General features: G+C 43.6%; 1 protein-coding gene across 2 annotated transcripts in view; it reads left to right on the top strand.

Annotated features, from left to right (window-relative positions):
* Window positions 1–20,290, top strand: part of PRRX1 (paired related homeobox 1) — a 69,807-nt gene extending 49,517 nt beyond the window's left edge. The window contains exons 2-5 of one of the 2 annotated variants that reach the window (XM_019647906.1): window positions 2,779–2,954; window positions 7,196–7,377; window positions 11,152–11,223; window positions 16,969–17,052. In XM_019647906.1, coding sequence (XP_019503451.1) covers window positions 2,779–2,954; window positions 7,196–7,377; window positions 11,152–11,206 — 413 coding nt within the window. In that variant the 3' untranslated portion in view covers window positions 11,207–11,223; window positions 16,969–17,052. Of the gene's footprint in view, window positions 1–2,778; window positions 2,955–7,195; window positions 7,378–11,151; window positions 11,224–16,968 lie in introns of both variants that reach the window. The other variant, XM_019647898.1, reaches the window with a different exon arrangement.
* The last annotated feature ends 510 nt before the right edge of the window (window positions 20,291–20,800 follow it).

Genomic DNA, 20,800 nt, shown 5'->3' on the forward strand with positions numbered 1-20,800 from the left:
CTCTTGATCACAGCTTGGCTGTAGAAGAAAAAAACAGGCTTACGAAACAGCATAAAGGACTTGGAATTTGTGGTTACACCTGAGAAAGCTCTTCCCTTTGAGGGAGGAAAACACATTATGGGGTTGGCTTAATAAGCGATTTCCTTTATGGGATTAAAAATAATAGTCTGTGATCTGCCCAATTGGTCTCTGTCTGGAGTAGGCACAGAAGCTAAGGATTTTTTGCTGACTTCTGTTTAATGGGGGCATGAAATGATGGCTGTGGTGGTGTTGTAACAAGACACAGAACTGTAGACAAAGAAATTTGGGAAAGAATGGGAACACCAGGAATGCCTCCAAATATTCAAATAGAAAGGAAGAAACGAATGCAAAGCAATGGCTCAAAGGTGTTTGATCCTAGGTGCTTGAATTCCAGTGTTGATATTATTGGAAACCAGCTTTGCTAATACCTAAATAGTGGTATAACGAGCGATGTTGGTTGGCATATTCTAGGCCTGGAGAGATCTCACAAGTCATGGTAATTAAATTGGCTCCATTCTCAAGATGCCACTGATCTGACACTGGTCTGAGGGTGACACAACAGTGTCTTCAACGCAGAGCTCCTAGTTCAAGTACAACAGGACCAGAGAGAGAGTTGGCCATGACCAACCAAGAAGCTGAGAGAATGGGTGTCAGCAGCTTCTTGGCTGGAGGAATGTGGTTGAGATCACATGGTTGGTTGTTTGTTTGTTTTCTGTAGACACAGTTTTTAAAAAGAAGAGAAGTTTCCCTGAAAACAAACTCAACAAGTACTATATCTGGGTGTTTTAAATATCAAGAGGAAATGTGCCATCTCTGTTCTAAAGTCCAAGGGCATTCCTGGTGAGGCAGCCCTCACGAGGTAGGTAGCTCTGATCAAAAAGACTTAGAGGCCTCAGTTGTTAGGCACTGAGAGATCTGGGCAAGGTGCTCCCAGATTTAAGCCACACTTTGAATCCACACCCAGATCTAGAACACGGCCTCAATTTGTAAGAAGAATCCTATTGGAGTTCAGGTAGGTGGCACATTTTGTAGGCCATCATGATTCGTGCACTTGAGGCTCTTGAGTGTGTTGTGTGTTTATGGTCAGAGATGATCAGGAGATGTTACATGTTGGAAAAAACGGCTGAGAGCTACTTTCTGCTGAATGTGGAGCGAGCGGCCCAGCTCTCCTTTCTCTCCATCCTCTCATGCCCTGCTATTTTTCTTTGGGCCGAGTCTCTTTGGGGACAGCTCTTGGAAGTGTAAGCCCAGTTCATTAGGCTGGCATGTGTCTGGGGCCTCAGCAGCTTGGCATGTCAATCTGTGCACAGGCTCTGTGGTGGCCTGGGCCTCAGGGTGATGGCTCAGTGGTGGCGTTAGCATCCCTGGTATTCCGCTCAGCTTCACACATTCATCATTCCTGCCTGGGCTGAGTGGGGGTGGCAGGACATGACCACATGGCTCTCTGGCTGCTGTGGGCGAGCCAGCTGATCAGCTTGCCAACGTGCTTTTGGGGGAACTAAAAGAAAACCAACGAGGAAACTTGACAGATGAAAACATGGGGTCATGATTCTCCAAAGGTCCCTAAGATTTCAGGGCCCTAGGAATCAATTTTGGAGTGAAATGGTTTCAGAGATCTTTCAGTTCTGTTTCCAGTTCTTGAGTTCTCACAGTGATAAGGTGAGCCCCAGGCCACTGTGGGCTTAGCTTGAGGGTCTGCAGCAGTAGCTCTGAGGCCTGTCTCAGCAACAGCATGGGGCCACGAGCAAATGCAGGTAGCAATTACTGGCTGACTCCAAGAGAAGGCGTGGTGAAACAGACATCCCTCTAGGCAGTCTGAACATGGTTTTTCATCTATAATGCTGCCTTTGTGTTTGGGTGGGTATGTTGAGGAGAAGGAACCAGGGGACAGTTGGCGTCCTTGGCTCTGAAACTGTATGAATGAACATAATATTGTTAAAGACCAATAAGGTCCAAAGCAACCTACTCTTCCTCCCCCATCTCTAGAGAAGTCCAGAGAACCTGGGAAGCAGTAAACTTCTCCTTAGCCTCCTGAACACCACATGCGTCAAGGAGCATGCAAGGAATGTCCCTGTGACAGCTCAGGTCTGGCCCCAGATTTCAAAGCCACACCCAGTTGTCACAACGACTGGGGTTCTTTTCTTAAAAAAGATTTTATTAGGGAATTGGGGGAGGGGAACAGCTTTGGGGAATCGGAGAAGGGAACAGACAAGTTGCTGTCCTTTTGTTCTTCAGTCTAGTTGTGGAGGACGTCGCTTCACTGGCCCATGTTGGTATTATCATTGCGCTCTTCCTGGGTGAGGCAGTCACTCACCAGTCATTGGACGGCTGCTCATGGCGGCTCACTGCAGCTCACACCCACTGCCGGCCGCTCACGCCAGCAGCTGGCCAGCCGCACTGCAGTCTATGCCGTCGCCAGCAACTCACTGCAGCCCAGCTCTAGGTCGAGCTGTTGTTCACCATCTTAGCTGGCCCTCATGTGGGATCTGAACTGGGCCTGCTGCTCAGAGCTGGCCTCCCAAGCCAATCCTTAACCAAAGCGCCACTCGGCCAGCCCCAAAGGACTGGGGTTCTTGGCCTTGGAAGTTGTGAGCACCTGTGCCGCATTTGCATATTGAAAGAGGTGTCAGGCTGTAGCCCTTTGATAAGGATGTGAGCTAAGGAAACAACATCTCTCTGTAGATAGAGAGCAGAGAAGAGTAAACCGGGACCCTTAACATGACGTCAGCTCCTTATCATCAAAGTCTTCTATTCCAGACGATCAGCTGAACTCAGAGGAAAAGAAGAAGAGAAAGCAGCGGAGGAACCGGACCACCTTCAACAGCAGCCAGCTGCAGGCTTTGGAGCGCGTCTTCGAGAGGACCCACTACCCCGATGCTTTCGTGCGGGAAGACCTCGCCCGCCGTGTGAACCTCACGGAGGCCCGAGTGCAGGTAACCTCAGAGCCACACCTCTGAAGGCTGTTTCCGAACATGAGCTCCATGTCTCAGACTGGACAGTGTGAGCACAGAGTCCATTTCTAACGGCGTTTCTTTAGGCAACAGAGTGATTGGAAAAATCAAATGGAATGCCTTTAGGTGGGATGGGCTATGCCTTCTACCGGTCTCCCTCCTCCTCCTCGTTTCTCACCCTTTCAGATTCCTGTTGAGGATTTGAACCCCCCCCCCCAGATTTCAACTTGAGCTTTAGGGCAGCCAAAGAGATCAATTCTCGGACCCCTACCTCAGTTTTCCTCCCGAGATGTTGGGAATGTACAAACCTTTAAGAAATGTGTTATAACTGCACACGTTTGTGGACACGGTGGGAGTGGGAAATGAACACATACAGGCCTTGAACTCAGGAACTGTGCCAAGGGCACATTCAAGTAGATGAGCTTGAATTTCTGTGAAGGAGGCTAAGGGCATATACAAGGTCAAGAGAGAGCAGCAATTCTTTCCAACATCAATGCCATGATACATCAAGACACAATACAATGTGTAATTAGTAGTAATAATGGTGATAAGGTAACTCACACTACTTGAGCCCTTATAGGCCAAGTACTGGTCTAAGTTCTTTCCATGAACAATTCTGTTTAACCTTCACACCAATTCACTGAGGTGGCTAGTATTCTTCATCTTACAGATGAGAAAACTGAGGCACAGAGCGGTTACAGTATTTTGCCCAATGTCACACAGCTCGAAAGTGGCTGAACTAGGATTTGAACATGGATACTCAGATCCAGAAGTCATGCTTTTCAGCAAGCACCACAGCAGACTGTGCATAAATACAAGTCTCCTGGCTAAATGCTTTTTCAAAGAGTGCTTTGTTTTCTCTGCAGAAAGTCACAATCTTATTATCCTCTATGTTCCCAGGGGTAGGCTGCTGTTTTGATTGGGGGGGTGGGTGGGGGGTGCAAATATGTCTTGTCTTCCTGAAGAAATTATTGTTTGTACGGCTGTGTTCGGGTCTGGACTGGAAGGATTTCTTTCTGCAAATAATAACCCTCTAGCAGGCCGGGGACTTGAGTGAACCCTAAATGCCTTGAGGTAGGAACTCTGTGCCATGAAGCTTGGCACATTGAGAGAGGTAAAAGGGGAAAGTTGCCTGGGCACCGTGGTGGCACCGAGGGTTGGTTAGAAGGCACAAGTGAGGTGCGTACATCACTGCTTGGCGATCTCTCGCTCAGGTAAGAGTGATCATCACAGCTTCGCTGTCTCCAGCCTCCCATCCAAAGCAGAGCTCTGAGGTCAGCCTCCCACATCCTCTTCCTCCATGCCACTTACCACGGCTCTCCAAACATGCTCTGTTTGTACTCTTAAATTCCTTCTTCTCTCCTATGAAACCCCATATCTTTTATGCCCCAGGCTTGGCCTGCAGTGGTCAGATGAATAGCTTTAGACCAAATAACCCACAGCACCTGAAAGTACCACTTTTGCTGTGGTGATCTGAATTTTTAATGAAGAAACCTGGACAGGCTGCCAAAAATGAAAAAAAAAAAAAAAAGGAACAAACAGTTGTGGGATGGGGAGCTATTTTGGCCCCAACACAACAATAATTAAATGCCTTTCTCATATGTTGAAACTATTTTATCTTCCTCCTTTCTTGCCCTACTATGTGGCTTTCAGAGCTGTGAACACATCCCATGTGAGCAGGCCAGAATTCTCCCCATGACTTTTTTCTTCCTCTATGAAGTCTCACTTTTTCCCATATGAACCCCTTCCTTCCAGCTCTGGCCTCCTTTCTATGTGTGGCACTTATCACAACATGACATGTAGAATATTGAGTTGTATGTGGGCCAACTTCCCCAGCTAGACTATGACGTCCTCTTGGATGGAAGCCATATCTTATCATCTTTGCACAATTCAACTTTTTTCCTCTACTTTTTTTTTTTTGGCCTCAAACATTTATCAAGCACCTATGATGCTCTTGGAACTGATCTTGGTTTTCTGGGGATGAATAAGACACTGGCCCTTCCTTAAGAATGTCATAGATGGGACAGAGAAGACAGACGTGCATATTACACTGTTACAACATGTAAAATAATCTTACACTAAAGAAATGTTCAAGAATTAGTGATTAAAAAAGAAATAGAAAAAAAAACAAAATTAAAAGAGAACTAGTGATAGACTGGAGGAAAGAATGATCAAATCCACCTGGGGAGGAAGAGCGAGACTACATATCTATCAATCAATAAATCACTCCACCTGCGCCAATGCTCACACCTGCCCTGTGAGTTGGTATTGTTAGCTCTATTTGACTGGGAGATAAACAATCAGAGAAATTAAAAAACTATCCAAGGGCAAATCTTTAAAGTTGTGGGGCCAGCATTTTTATCCAACTCTGCTAGATAGATTTTAAGGTCATGTTCTTTCCATGACGACATTGCACAAAGGAGGTAATATTAAAGTCAAATCTAGAAAAACATGCCTTTTGACACCTGGGCAGAGGGGAAGCATTTCACAGGCAGGGGGAGCATTTGGTACGAATATACATAGGTGGGAAACAACCAAATCCAGCAATAGCCTTGGGCCCGGGGCTGGAGGTGGAAGGCTAGAGGGCCAGTGCTCAAGGTCCAAGTGATGCCGGATGTGGCTGGATTGGTGGACAAAGAGCTCATTCCTGACTGGTCTTTGTTCTATGGTAAGATGTTTTGATTTCATTCTGTGAGTGATGGGGAGCCCATGGATGATATATAGCAGGGCACGATTACATATGCACTTAAAATGATAACTCCGGTAGCAGTGTGAAGGGCGTAGTAGATGCAAATGAGCTGGGAATCTGCAAAGCCAGGAAAGCCGTGTCCAGGCTCTGCCTTTACTGATGTCCCCCTGAGTCTTCGACGGGGCACCGAGCCCATGGGGTTATCTTTGAATGTTGCCCCCTAGAGCTGTGCAGCTGTCCCAGGCTACACCCTAGAATTTCTTTCTCTCACACCTTGTCATGCGTTTCTACGATTGCACCTAAAACTCTCATTTCTGCAGTTTTTCAAATTTGCATGCCTGTCTTCGTTTAATAGCCTGTGAGCTGCTTATGAGCAGGGTTTCATCTCTCTGTTCCCAGCATTTAGCACAGAGTCTTCAACAGGGCAGACTCTCCATAGAGATTTCCAGAATGAATACACGAGTGAATAAAATCCCATGGCTGCCCGGAAGAGTTGTAGGATCATGAGTCAGATGTTCTTGAGCTCAAAAACTCTGCCACTTATTATCTGAGTGAACATCAACAGATTCCATAATCTCACGGAAACTGTTTCTTCAACCCTGAAATAGAAATAATAAAACCTAATATGTGGAATTGTCATGATAACTAGAAAGAAGGTATGGGACAGGCTCATATAAGTTCCTAGCCCTAGTAGCACCTAATAAATGGCAGGTTTATTATTAGCTGTAGCCAGTGATGATGGCACCAGCAGCCGTATCCCTCAAACCTTATATTTGAATGTACTCCATCCAACTTCCAAACTTCATTATCTTCATTTTCCTTTCATGAGTTTCTTTCTACAAATCCTCAGCGCGCTCCCCCATCGTGGGAGGGTGTGTCCTGCATGAATCTTACCGTCCCCTCCCGTGGGACTAAGCCACCACAGGGGAGCAGCCTTAGCACACTCTTTAGTGGCCCCTTCTCTTCTCTGCTACTTCCTCATTCTCCCTGTATCCCTCCCAACGAAACCATCTGCTTCTTAAAGTCTTGTCACATGGTCAACTTTTGGGAAGATGGCGAATTTTCCTTACATATCCCATCAGCATTATGAAAGCACATGAGGTTTTTACATTTTGAAGAATTTTGGGAAAAAAAAACAAAAAAACCCACACAAAAAATGTCATTGTCTCTGTGGCAAAAGTCTAAGAGATATTTTCTTCTTTTTCTTGACTGCAATTACAATAGGAATAATAAGCCTTGTTTTGCTGTCTCTTGGGTTAGTCGTAGATTTCACCTCTGGAGTCTTGATGGCTGGAAGTACCACCTCCTAGTCCTGTTATAAGAGTCTTTACCCTTAAAAGCTCTCTCACAGGGCCCACCAGGGGAGGATCATGGCATATTCTATTGTTCTCCAGAGAATTCCATACCTACCCTCCATCTTCCTTGGGAGGGCATCATACAGTAAAATCAACGAGGACTTTGTGTCATGTAACCACCTCTTATTTGTTTTTCCTCTCCCTCCTCATGCCCTTCTCTCCTCCCAACCATCTTCCAGGTGTGGTTTCAGAACCGAAGAGCCAAATTCCGCAGGAACGAAAGAGCCATGCTGGCCAATAAAAACGCTTCCCTCCTCAAATCCTACTCAGGAGATGTGACTGCCGTGGAGCAGCCCATTGTGCCTCGTCCTGCTCCAAGACCCACCGATTATCTCTCCTGGGGGACGGCCTCTCCGTACAGGTGAATGACGGGCCCACTCTCCCTTGCTCCACTGCCACATGTTTCTCAGCGGTCGGTCACGTTCAAAGCTGCTTTCTCACTGGTTAACCTCTTCAGAGACATTCAACTTGCTGACATCCCCAGATTTTTCACAGGCGATTACTAGTTGCCCCAGGAGCAGGGTTTGGGGCAGAAGACAGAGAGGCAGGCCACCAGCAGTCTCCTCTTGGACTCAGGAACTCATGCAAAGGTTTCCAAGATGGGAAAGGTTCTAAAAGAAAAGATCCTTAAGCTATGCTCAGAGTCCCTCTTGCAGCCATGCTGGAACAAAACTTTACTCCATTTCCAAATTCCAGATAGATTTGTTTAACTATGCTCAAGTAGTAATTTAATTTGTAAGGCTCGAGGTCTAGGACCAAAGGCAAACGTCACAGTGAAACTGATTTTGAATTAAAGGGAAGGAAGGTAAAGAAGGGAGGAAGGGAGGGAGAGGGGGAGGAAAGAAAGGAGGGAAGCAGAGGTAGAGAGAGGAGGAAAGAAAATCCACAATCATTCTGATCACTTTCATGGCCACAGTTCTCTGTTAATGGGTGGGGATGTCTTACCATCCAAAACGCCTTCCTATTCTATTGCTAAATCTTATCTACTTCTCTGAAGTTCTCTGGGGATCAGTTTGTTGGTGTGGGTTTTTTTTTAACATATAAAAATAATGTATAATTGACACTAAACTTTTATATTAAAAAGGTGAAAAAATTTAAAGGAGCAGATAATAGAGTACTATTTCAATGTCTCGGAGAGGCTTTTAACCTCCGTTGACTATGCTGTTCAGAAACTCTAGGTCGGTGCCAGGGGAAGCCGAGAAACCAGTGCCCAACGCATTGTCATCAGTCGAGAGTGCCTTTGTTTGAACCTAAACCTGAGTACTCCTAGAAACCAGGTCAAGGCTATGTGTTCTCTCTGGCTGATGGCAGTGGAGGAAGGGCTAGTTACAAAGTCATTGATTATGCTTTGGTTACCTTTTTATTGTTCAGGTTAACTAATCGGTTAAAGAGATGTTTGAAATTAATTATAGGAGATTATCCCCCAGTTGAAGCTGAACTCCTGATGTGAAATGGCACATCTGTGAAAATCAAATACTATTCAAACATTGATTGCTCTAATCAAAGCAAAAGACCTCACCTAAATGGTCTATCTCAAATCAGTCCCTTGAAAGACACATGATAAGTGCATTTGGAAATCTCTTTTAAAGACCACCACCAACCCCCATCCCCCGCCACCTTGGTGAAATTAGCCTGAGCTACTTTTGTCTTAGTACATAGAGACGCCATGCATAGGGAACTGGAAATTCTTACGGCTCTCAGACATGCTGATTTCAAAAGATTAGTCATATCTGTGTGTGCTATTTGAAAATTTAGACTCCTCTCCCGTAGAATTCATGAAAGATGCATTTTGAAGACCATTGTGAAATCACCTACTCTTTAATATTTTAAATACGTGAAAGACTGCTTTGTTTCTCTGATAAATATCGATAGTTCATAGACTCACTAAATGGCCTGTGAAATGGATGTGGTTCCAAGCTTGATGTTTCAAGGTCTCTGGTTTGAGTTTGGTCCCGACCAGGAAGTACTATTCCCTTTTCTGCCTGGGTCCTAGGTAGGAACTTTTCACACCAGCTCTAAACAATCCAGATGGTTGTCAAGTGGTGCTTACTAGCGAGAGGCTGAGGGCAGGACACTGCACGTGTAGGGGTGAAAGGCTTCTCGAGTTTATTCTGGGTTAGATCACCTGGACCTCAGCAGAAGTTCAAGCCCCAGTGCCTGCATCATATATATTTTGCATATGGGCATCTAACTGAAATTATTTACATGCAATTTATGTGTGCCTTTTTTGGGGCAAATGTTCCATTTTAATTTGAAAGATTATGTAGAAATCCTAGACACATTTTTAAAAAACAGTCATAATTCCACCATCTTGACATAACTAGTTTGTTTATTTTTGCAATTAGAGTTCAGTATTTTATATAGTGTAGATGTAGTGTACATATGATTTTGTATTCTGCTCTTTTCACTTAAAATTATATAACCTAGTACATTTTACTCATTTCATGGTATACTTGTATATCATTTCTCTCTTAGACACAGAGTTTGTAAAAAAAAATAATTAATTCAAAAATTCATAGAATCTGATTGTTCATATTCTGTGTGAAGAATAAGTTAATCTCCAAATATAAGTAGAAAAACAATGGTTTAAAGCAGTAATTTAATCAATAATAATGTTTTTGACCCAATGTTGACTGAAGTGTTTCTATTTTGGTTAATTTCTAAAAGTGGCAAAAAGCTATTCTGTTACTCGGAGATTTTTCTGCTATGTTTAGAACCAAAATACTTTCTGATTCCACATTTTTGAAGCTTGGCAGGAACTAGAAGTCTTGTTAAGGAAAGATAAAAGAAAACCAAGTGATGGAAAGCAAAGGAAATGATAGGCCGTTTTGTGTTATGGAAAATAACCCGCTATTTCTGTTGGTACTACTATGTCAAGCTAGTTATCTCACATGTGACATTCATTAAAAGGCATTTCTCTTGGTTAATCCTTGGAACGCTCCTGTGTGGTAGCTCTGTCCTTGCTCTGGTTCCAAAAAAGAGACTGAACACTTGCCCACGTTTCAGCCTTCGGCTAGCAGAATTAGACCCAGTGATCCCTGCTTCCGCCCAACACGGCCATATTGTCATTCAAATTAAACCTTACATCATATTGAACATAGTCAAATGCATAAGAGTGGGAAACTGTGTAAACATGCCTTTTTGATTCAGGGTCTGTCTCAGATCAGCGACACATGCCTGCAGCCGAGGTCCACCTTCTGAGCTGTGTGGGGACATGCCCTTGGGGTGACGGATGTGGCTTGGTCATGCAACCCAGGGACATTGAGCGGGCGCTATTGCCAGACAGTGCAGTTTGCTGACTTCCACAGCTCTCCCCTGCAAGAGGAGAAAACCAAGACTCAGAGCAATTGTGTGCATATGGTCAGAATTACGGGATGGGAAATAGCCAACACTGGGTGTCTTTTATAGCCAGAGTGGTGGCTGTATAATGTATCATCCAAACTGGGACACTTTTGAGAGGAAAAGGGGAGCACTATTAATAATAACACGAGAACAACAGGCATTAAACTGGGATTGTCCCTGGCAAACTGGGACATATAGTTCACGACGCTATTTTTAGCACATCATGGCCTCGTCCGTTCACTTGAGCATATTAGAGGTGATGATGTCAGGCAGGCAACTGAGTTACCAGAAGGAGCAGAGCACTCCCTAACACGAGCACTTCCGTCCTGGCAGGTGTCTTCTTTAACTCCCTAGAGCCAGCGGAAGAAAGCTTGTGTTTGGCACACATGCCCCCTGCTTAGCTCAGAAGGGTTTTCCTTAGGTGAATGAAAGCACACGTCGGCACCAACATTATTAAGACTCGTGCTTTGCCTCTCGGGTAGCACTCATTGACCAAGTCCTGGCCTTCTGTGATTTGAAATGAAGGCGTCTAAAACCCTTTCCCCAGAGATATCCTTTCCTAGGAAACCTAGAGAGGAAATAGCCTGGTTCTGCAGTCTTGGTCTGAGGGACCGTTTCCAGAGGGAGGGCTGGGTTTCAAAGAAAATGAATGGCAAGCGACAGGGAGGCCAGCTCTCCTTGTCCACAGCTCTCCTCCCCTAACCTCCTCCCCTCATATGATGGTGGTCGCAGGGTGCCTGACATCTGCTCAACGCGTTTGGCTCATTTCTCCCTTTCACACTTTCAAAAATAGATCCTCTTCCTTCCCAAGATGTTGTTTACACGAGGGGCTTCATAACGGATTCTAACGGAAGACACTGGAAAGGTAACTTGTCAGAGGGGGGCGGGGGGTGGCCGCTGGGGGTAGGGTTTAAGTGGGACATGAGTGTGTTCAAGAAAGTGGGGCTTGCAGACCTAGGAATGAAAGCAGGGAGGTCCTTGCGTGGGGAATACCATTGGAAGCCAACCAGAGCTGCCCGAGAATGGGTCCCTAAAGTTCAGGGTCATCGGGTAGCCTAGAGGAGGGCGCCTCAGAGATGACTGCACCTAGAGACAACCGGGCAGTGTGTGACAATGCAGACTCAGTTTCAGTAAGTCTGGGGCACAACCTGATCTGCATCTCCATGCCCTCATATGACCCATACTATTGACACTCGGTGCATACTTTGAACAGTGAGGCTTTCGGTAACTGTAAGGTATGGGGCAGAGGTTGGAGGAACCGTGTTCTTGTCCTGGCTCGTGGGGCTCCTTGGGCCAGTTGAGTTTCCACCTCTTATGGAGCCTCGTATCTGAGATTGAGCTGATGACAATTTTCCTACTACCTCCCAGGGGCGTTTGGAACTGATAAGTAAGCAATGTGCATTTCAAAGAAAAAATACAAAAATCGTTGAGACAATGGAAGGATGCAAGGCTCCCTATATACAACATCTGTAGAAAGAAAAGTTTAAAATGGCAGGAGGATCGCTGAACGTGCAGGGTACACTGAAGCCTTACCAGGGAAATGCGGTCCACGTGGGTCCACTGGAAGAGCTGAATGCACATTAAAAAAAAAAATCAACTTCTGAATTTTAAAAACAGAAGTCAGAAATGATTCTCTAAATCACAAAAGATCACTTCCAAAAGGATTGACGGGGGTCTCTTTTTAAAAGTAAATTTCCCCAGGAAAACTTGTGCTGAATTTTCTTAGATGTAGCAAGTACACCTCCGTTGTTCTTGCAATGACAAAAGACCTAACCTAAGAGACGGTCCCCAACCTCTACATGTCACAGACAGAGTTGCAAGCTCCATGGACATTGTTAGAATCCTGAGCTGGGAAAACCTAGGGTCTCAGGGAGCACAGAGACTTCTTGGGCTGGCAGATGTGTGTGTGGGGTGGGATTTTCAACAGCTTGTCATCATTTGTCCAAAGGGGCCAAATAGAAAACAAAGGTAGAGTTGAAACTGAGTCAGGTTTTATTGTTGCCCCCGCTCTCCTCAGAGGTTTTATGATTTGTGGGATTTTATGGGTGATCAGAAGGAGAGGGGCAGCTGTCCATATGTTTCCTGGTTTTAAAATCATACCATGAACAGCATTTACCATACTTCCTTGGTGTTTGACAGTCCTTGTAACACTTTCTTCCCCACAACAACCTTTCAGGGAAGGTTGAAATGATTGAAAACAATTTATCCCCAGTGGAACCCAAATGGTAAGCCTGCTGGTGGCCAGCATTCTTGCCGCCTAAGGCTGTGCTCCATCTGTTAGTCGTCTCCAAAGAAAGAGGTGGAAAATTTTCAAGCTTACTTCAGTGTCTCAGCTCTGTGCAAGTCTCATTGGCAACTGGCTGCATCGACAGATGGGACACGAGTATTTCTTTTTCATCTCGAATTCTTCAGTGCTCTTTTTTTGCCAGTGTAGTTCCTTGGACATGGACACGAAGAACGTTCCATTCTTAAAAATGAACTAGAAATGTTGCTTTAGCCAAACTCTATGAACCCAGTCCCAGTACTCATGTCATGTTGACATCCTATTAGAGGAGTAGGTGGTTCTTACTCATAAAGCAACGCCAGTGGGCAGGATCTCTGGGGGTCGGTCAGCGGACTCTTGGTGTTATGTGCTTACTCTATTCTAACCACTTAGTTTCAATCTCACCTTTTCATCCCAGGAAGCTTTCTCCTACACAGGAAGGAGTGGTCACTTGACATGGTTTGAATGGTTGTATAAATTTGACTGAAGGGAGCTTATTGTCCTCATTGGTTTCTGTCTTGTGAGAAAACATTTCAGAGTTCTCTTTCTTTTCCTAATGCAGAGCTTCAGACGTTTTGGTGACATGGAAAACAGGTGGTCATGAACAGTCTGACTGGCAGTCACTCAAGGCTCTCTTGCATCTGTTGTCACTTTTGCAAATGGGTCCCCCCCACCTTACTTCTAGTGTCATTTTTAAAGAATGACTAAACTGTTCTTGAAGGGCCCACCCACGAGTTCTGTCTTTTCTGACCAGTAACAAGTCTTGTTTGTGATGGGTATGTCAAAGGACTGCTCCCTGCTTGCCCCCATGACACTTTGAGTTCAAGTTGAGAAGCTAGACCCATGTCAAACTACTCGGGGAAAACAGACTTGTGATTCTCTAGCATGCACAGAAAATCTCACTTGTAGAGTCAGTCTAAACATTTGGTAAGAGGCTGTGAATAAAGACCATCTCTATTCTTTTATTTAATCTTATGACTATTCAATGCTGGGGTAATTTAGATCAATTTTTGAGAGTTTATAACTTTCCTGAACATTTATCAAGTGAAAATGTTATCACTTCCCAAGCTCCTAGGGAATTGCAAAACTCACTCATGAATATCAGCTGCTTTTTTTATCCTCCTGTCCCACTAGCTTGAGGGCTTCCTACAAGGCATTGCCAGGGTGTCCTTATATAGCGGTGTCCTTATATAGCAGTGTCCTTATGACAGTATAATCAGACAGGGTGCTATTCTCAACTCTAAACAGGCTACCACTTAAGGGAATAGATCTCAGTGAAAAATCCAATCTCCCGTGCAAAACAGAACCCAAATTTCCACTAATTTGGTTTTTAGATGAAAACAGATTGAGATCCATCCCAGTTGGATATTAATATCCAGCCTTCATTGGAGAAAGAACCTCAGTATTTCCAAGAAAGGTGTTACCATAGTAAGTCTTCAGACTAGCATAGCAGATGATATTAGTAAACTACGCAGTAACTATTACAAAATGGTTTTACAATAGATAAAATTGAAATCACAACTATAATAGACTTTTCTAGAAAACAGTAACAGCATCTTCAGTAAACTATGTCCCCCAAGGTTCTAATTCCCTTTGTCTGCTAAGAAAAATGGACCACACCTTTGCTTATTAGAAAAGGAGAGAATCTCTATTAAATAGGAGTTCACTTGTTCAGAATCTCAAAGAATGGAAAAAGTATCCCTCAGAAAATGAGGCCAAGTGCTTAAAAGCACAATGCTCCACGACAATCTACAAGTTGCCATAAGAGAATTTTTTCTTTACGCTCTCTCATGAGTTTTAGTCTTCTGTTTCCAGAAGCCATTCATTTTCATTCTCAGTACTAAACAAATACTACAGCTAACTCACAATAGCAGCTTTCTCATATGCATTTAAAATGCTACTATGTACCATCTTAGGGTTGAATGCTCTCACAGAAACCTGGTTGAGAAAGGCCGGTTTAGTTGATTTCATGATCTAGAACTTAGGTACACTTCCCAAATCCAATGGTCTCTTTTCCTACCTACTCACATCTTTGAATTCTTTGCAATCTTAGATTTCAGTGTATCCTAGAAATTCCTTGAGTACAGGATTTATGGATTTGCATATATTTCTAGCAGGGTCTTGAATGGAATCACACAATACATATAGTTATGAAATGATTATATGTATGTGGGTTTGGAGAATAAATGAAATTTCTTGGTGTATTGTAAAAAAAAAAAACTTGTTTCATTTTCATGGGTTGTCCTGATCATTTATCTCACTCCTAATTGAAACCTGCCTTAACTGGGGACTCTTTCTGCTTCTGTCTCTGTTAGACGGTGGTAGAACCAAGAGTCTATTCTATAAGTCTAACCAGCACTGGTATTTATTCTTTATTTTATTTTATTTATTTTTTAATTGTTACTTTTGATGGATTTAAGAATATGCAATCATCAGCCCCTGCTTTTGTCACATCCCTTGTGATTTTGTCCACTCTATGAAGATAGCCAAATTAACAGGAAAGACTAGTTTCTAAGAATACAAGCATACTGGTAAAATATTTTAAGACACCATTACTTACAGCAGGATGACAGAGAAAAGTGACATTGAGCTGGAATTCATTTAATCATACTATCTCTAGATATTGCTCAGTTCTTTATCTATGGACTGAATACTTTTTTCAATGCCAAATATGTGGTAGATATGATGTTACCTCCACCTGGGAGACAGTGGTGAACAAGGCAGATGTGATGTCTCATCTATGGAGCTTGAGGAACTAACAGGTACCAGAAGGAACAGCCCAGGTGCTGTAGGAGAACCTACCTCTGTGCAGGTAGTTAGGATCCTCTACCAGAAATGAGCAGGAGTGAAGCAGGCAAACATGACCTAGAAGAATGTAAGAATCTTCTGGAAACCTTCTGAGTCTTCTTCCTTCTGCCATAAGACAGACAGAAAGACACACATGCACACCCACACACACACACACACACGCACACACACGCACAGCGCTCTAAGGATTTTGAATTAAGGCTATGTATTTCTGGAAAGACCTAGTGATCTGGGACTAATTATATTTCTTTAACCTAATTTTCCTGGGTTAATTGCTAGTAACTGAGCTGAAATAGGCTCTTGTGGGTCTTTACTATATGTCTTGACTATGTGGTGTCCCAAATCAGTATTAATGATACAGGCTCTCTATGTGTAGACTAGCTTTAGTTTTCTCTCTTTCTGGTCTGTCACTTGATTCCCCCAAACCACAAACTCCTGTGTGGCTGACAAAATTGCCCTGGAATGCAGGCAGTGGAAGAACACATGTCATTCCATTTATAAGCCTATCTCGTTCCAGCCCTCAGTTGAAAGGGATTCTGCTAATCTTGGAAACAACTAGACACATTTTCATTTAATTAAGATGAGTTCCCTTTTAACTGTTTACATACAGTAATGGATAATTTGCATCCAAGTCTAAGAAACCATTACTTTTTTCCTTTCAAAGAATTCATGGATGCAATTAACAGTCAACCGCCAATTACAAATTTCTGCCCAGTGGTATTCCCAGGTCTTAATTAACATCTCTGACAATGACAAACAAAACTTTAGCTTTTTCTCAGCAGCATGGACAGTTAGAAACAGGTTAGGAATCCTGGAACGGAAGCCTTTGCTAGGTTCTCTAGATTTCAACGTTTCCAAAATAACTGACCCAAAAGGCAGTGTACAGGGCTCCTCAAGTACTTTTGAGAAGTTATCAAATCAAGGCCAATCGGTACAGGAGCCTTCTGACTTGGCAATGCTTGGTACTACCAACCAGAGAATCGAGAACAACAGAGAAGCCATCTTGGGTTGTTTAACTGGTTCTCCAAGTACATTACTTAAGACAGTATTTACTGATTATCCAAAATGTGTTAGAATTACAGTCAGCTTAGAGTGAGGGAGGCACAGTGCTTCTTTTCAAATGCCTCCTTCTCTTCTTCACTGCTCCCCTAGACCAGGGATGTAGGCAGGAAGAGGGACCAAGTACTGTTTTCACTGGTCCATTGCCGAAACACCTGCTATTCAACATAAGCAGCTTTCTTCTCTCACCCCAGCCATCAGTCATTACGCCCTGATCCCACATAGCAAGTACCCATCCCCTGCCTCGTTCCACTCTCCACTGCTTTCCCCTGCCCTCCAAAACACTGCCACCCTCTTCCAAGTGCCTTAGACCAATGGAGATGGAGGGCCGAAGGGACCTCATGAGGTCATCTCGTCCAGCCCACATGCCCCTGCCCTGCCTGCGCCCATCCCAAGAGTGGCACCCATCTGGGGCACAGACTTGCAGCTTTGTGAAACTAATGCCTGTTATTCTCCCCGCTCTCTCCTTTGTCCCTACAGTGCCATGGCTACTTATTCTGCCACATGTGCCAACAGTAGCCCTACACAGGGCATCCACATGGCTAACAGCATTGCCAACCTGAGACTGAAGGCCAAGGAGTATAGTTTACAGAGGAACCAGGTGCCAACAGTCAACTGAGGAGAAAAATAATTAAACAGGCCTGAGAAGAAACCAAAAACCATAAGACACCTCTCCTGTTCTGTCATTTCTTCATCTGCTGGAAAACAAAACAAAACAAAAAATAATAAAAACAAACCAACCAAAACCAGAACTAAAATTTTGGGACCATGGCAGAGAAAAACAGGAGAGGAGCCAAAGGAAAATTAGTTACCAAATGTTCCTCCTCCCTCTGGGACACCAGTACCACTTGTTTTCTGTGTGTGTTCATTGCTTTTTTCCTCCTAGTCACGTGCTTTTGCTTAATATACTCCGAGCTTCTTCAATTAGTTCGGCCCACCCACCCCCAGGATTGTATGGGTTTAAAAAAAAATCGACAGCAGCCAAAGAAACCATCTATGTATATTTTATATTCAGAATAACTGCCTAGAGCCTCCTCACTGGCATGTTTCCACCTCAGTACCTTACCTATCCTTCTTCCTAGTTCTCTGTATAGAAGCTTCTAGAAACTTCTGAAAAGCCCAAGTCTTTCTGAAGAATCTGTGCCAGACATGATTTCCTTTCTCGTCTCCATCTCTATTGGTCATGGAAAGGTTTTCCCATCAGCTACCGGGGGAGAAAGAAAAAGCAATTGTGTACCATACCTGGTCACTGGCCTGTCTGATCCACGAGGATTGGCTGTGTCTGGCTAATGCTAAGCTCTAACCTCCCGATCTAAGTTCTATGCTGATAATATCGCCATCCCCCCTACCCCCCATCTACACAATCAGCTATCTTAAGTTAAAGATATTTGTTGTTTCTGAATGACTTGCTGTCATGGGCTAGTGGATAGGTAAAACACTTTTCACTTGAGAGAGAGGGAGAAAAGTTTCTCTCGGAAAACAAAAGACTGAGTCGTGAAAGGCATGGCCTCCATCTCTGTGGAGGGTAGTCATATGCACACTTCTATATATACTGTATATATTTATATATTATATAGATATAAAATATCCTCGCAAGCTTGAGTTTGCAGTTTCTCAAACACCACAACAAGCAAATGTCACACCGTCACCCCTGTCCGCATCTCTACAGCGATGAGAACTTTCAGTGGGGCTGTTGTTTCCTTTTTGCTCTACACAAAGTTCTCATTAGGCCACAGAGCAATTGATAGGGCAGCTGTTTGGGAACAGATCTCATTGTCACATGAGGGCTTGAAATCAAGGAGAAATGTTTTGAGGCTAGAAGAGTGTCCTTGAGTTGGGAGCCTGCGCTCTGGTGGAAGGCTGATACCACCTGATTCATCACGGGAATGGCACTTAGAGAGAGGAAAGGAAACCATTTGGTCATCTGTCCTTGCTCCACTCAACCAGAATCTGAAAGATACATGTTTAAGTAGAATATGTAAGGGCTTGTCTACGTTTCCAAAAAGGCAATGATGGGCTATTTTTATCTTCTTATATTTCGAAATAAAGTTTAGTGGCTCGGGCTGGGAGCCAGGATGGACCTTTCTATGTTTCTTTCTCTTTGTTTCCAGCTGTGCTTTTGTAACTTGTCAGGTGGACTTGACCGAACCACATTACCATGCGGTGCCTCAGTTTACCTTTTTGTAAAACCGGTTTAACACTACTTACCTACCTCACAGGGGTGTTGTGAGGCTCTCTATTCATTTGCTCCTTCGTTCTTTCCTGTGCTCTCTGTATGTCCAGCACTTTGTAGCCATAGGAGGGAGGGACTATAAAAGTATTCGATGTTAATGGAAGGAGATGGTACCTGGGAGCCTTGTTTGCTAGAAAGGAAATGCAATCTTGCTGTAAATACTTACAACCTTTAAGAAATGAAATGAGAGCTAGGTTTATATTTACAGACCTCTCAAAAAAATCACATCATTTGACCAAAGAATAATTTAAGACACAGCACACATACACTTTCGATTTATATTTTCATCCTATATTTTCAGCTTGGCTCTAATAATTTTAGTGATCAGTTATTCAAAAGCTTTAGATCAATTTTGGCCTCACGTGCGAAACTTTGAGTGACAGGCAAGGAATCTGGGGTTGAACGTGCACTTTCAGCTCTCATTTGTTCCTTCCTTTGGCATACCAGGTTGAGCTCACAGAGGCATTGTTTCAATCACACAGCCACCAATTTGAAAATGTATTGCCAATGTTGATGCTGCACTTCTTTCGATCACAAGAAGAAAGCCCATCTTCTGTATTTTGCTTTCATCAACTGATTCCCTTTTCTTTTCACCTACTGTTCAAACATTTCTTAGTGAATGGTTCATGTAGGCTGGCTGAACAACTCATGTTACTTGCTTCCTCAAGGGTCCCTGGACTAATTATTTTATCCCACGAGCTGCTGTGGATTATTGAGTTTTAAACAAACCATGTGTCCTAACAGATTAAAACATTCTTTGTGAACTGAGTGCAGCCCAAGAAATTGGTCGACTTTTGCAGTGTGGAGTTTGGGGAGAATGGCTAAAAGTGGATTTGGGTTACAGGGGCAGGGAACGGAAATCATATGTGAAAAGATTTTGCTATGAAGGGGGGAATATTAGAAGAGAGAGTCAGGAGATAGAGGGTCACGTGAAACAAAGCCATCTGCAGCTTTCATCTGATATCCATTTATAGTGGTGAACAGAAAAACCTGAACCCATAACCCAAATGCCAGGTGCAACTGGGCAGTTTTCGCCATGCCTGGGCAAGGGATGTCTGGGAATCCCAGGGGGTCACCAGTGCTTGTCAACCAGAGCAACTTGCATTGTTGGTGACTCTATACCCCAAGCACCTATTACCTAACCACTTGATCAAGACATCTACCCATGAGACAAGCACTCATTTAGGATTGATTTAAAATAAACTGAAGTAGGATATGTGATTTGCAAGAGTCGCCCTCTGGGTCCTAAGCCAGGTGTCCACAGAGGGTCTCGGGGCCACTGAGTTCAAAGGCATCCCCTATTCCTCACTGTCATTACATAGATACAGATGAGTACATGCAAACCATCTGTCCATGAGGTCCCCAGTCCCTCCTAAACATGATGTCAATTTGTGGGGTACATGGCAGGTTAAATCAAACCAGAAGAGGTGACTGAATAAAAAAGGGAATGACATGTAGGTTATAAGGATCTCATAAGAAATGTAATATGTAAATTATATCTTGCTTTATGATGTAAAATATACATTGTTTTGCGCTAGAATAGAAATGATTCCTTTTCAATAAAAAGAAAGAAGGATACTACACGTCGTCTTTTGTTATATACTCTTGAGTCGGCTGATTCTTTTCTCTTTGAATGTCAAAAACAGACTTGCTGGGATCTAAGATTACATTCAGAGGCGAGTGAAGGTAAGAGAGTTTGTAAACAAGAGAACTTTCCCTAGAGTGTGACATAGGATTTCCTAAAAAGGAAAATAATCTATTGTTCCCCAAAAGCAAAGACAATAGTGGGAGGAAGCGGGGGCATCGATAAGTGTAACAGGAAAGTGTAGGGCGAAACTTTTATGAACATTTAGCTAGTTTTCACCCACATTTTTATCATCCACAGTACAGGAATGAGGAATTTTCATTCAGGGGCCATGGCTAATAGGGCGAAGAGCTAATTTTGCAGCAGAGTGGAAGAAAACACGAAAAACTGAAGTTCAGCCTTCACCTTACAGGGTATTGTGTGTCAGACAGAGGAATCTGGACTTTTTCTCAATCTATGGAGAACCACTGAAAGTTATTAATCAGGACAAAGAA

Source organism: Hipposideros armiger, unplaced genomic scaffold, assembly GCF_001890085.2.
Source record: "Hipposideros armiger isolate ML-2016 unplaced genomic scaffold, ASM189008v1 scaffold_6, whole genome shotgun sequence".
NCBI classification, from domain to species: domain Eukaryota; kingdom Metazoa; phylum Chordata; class Mammalia; order Chiroptera; family Hipposideridae; genus Hipposideros; species Hipposideros armiger.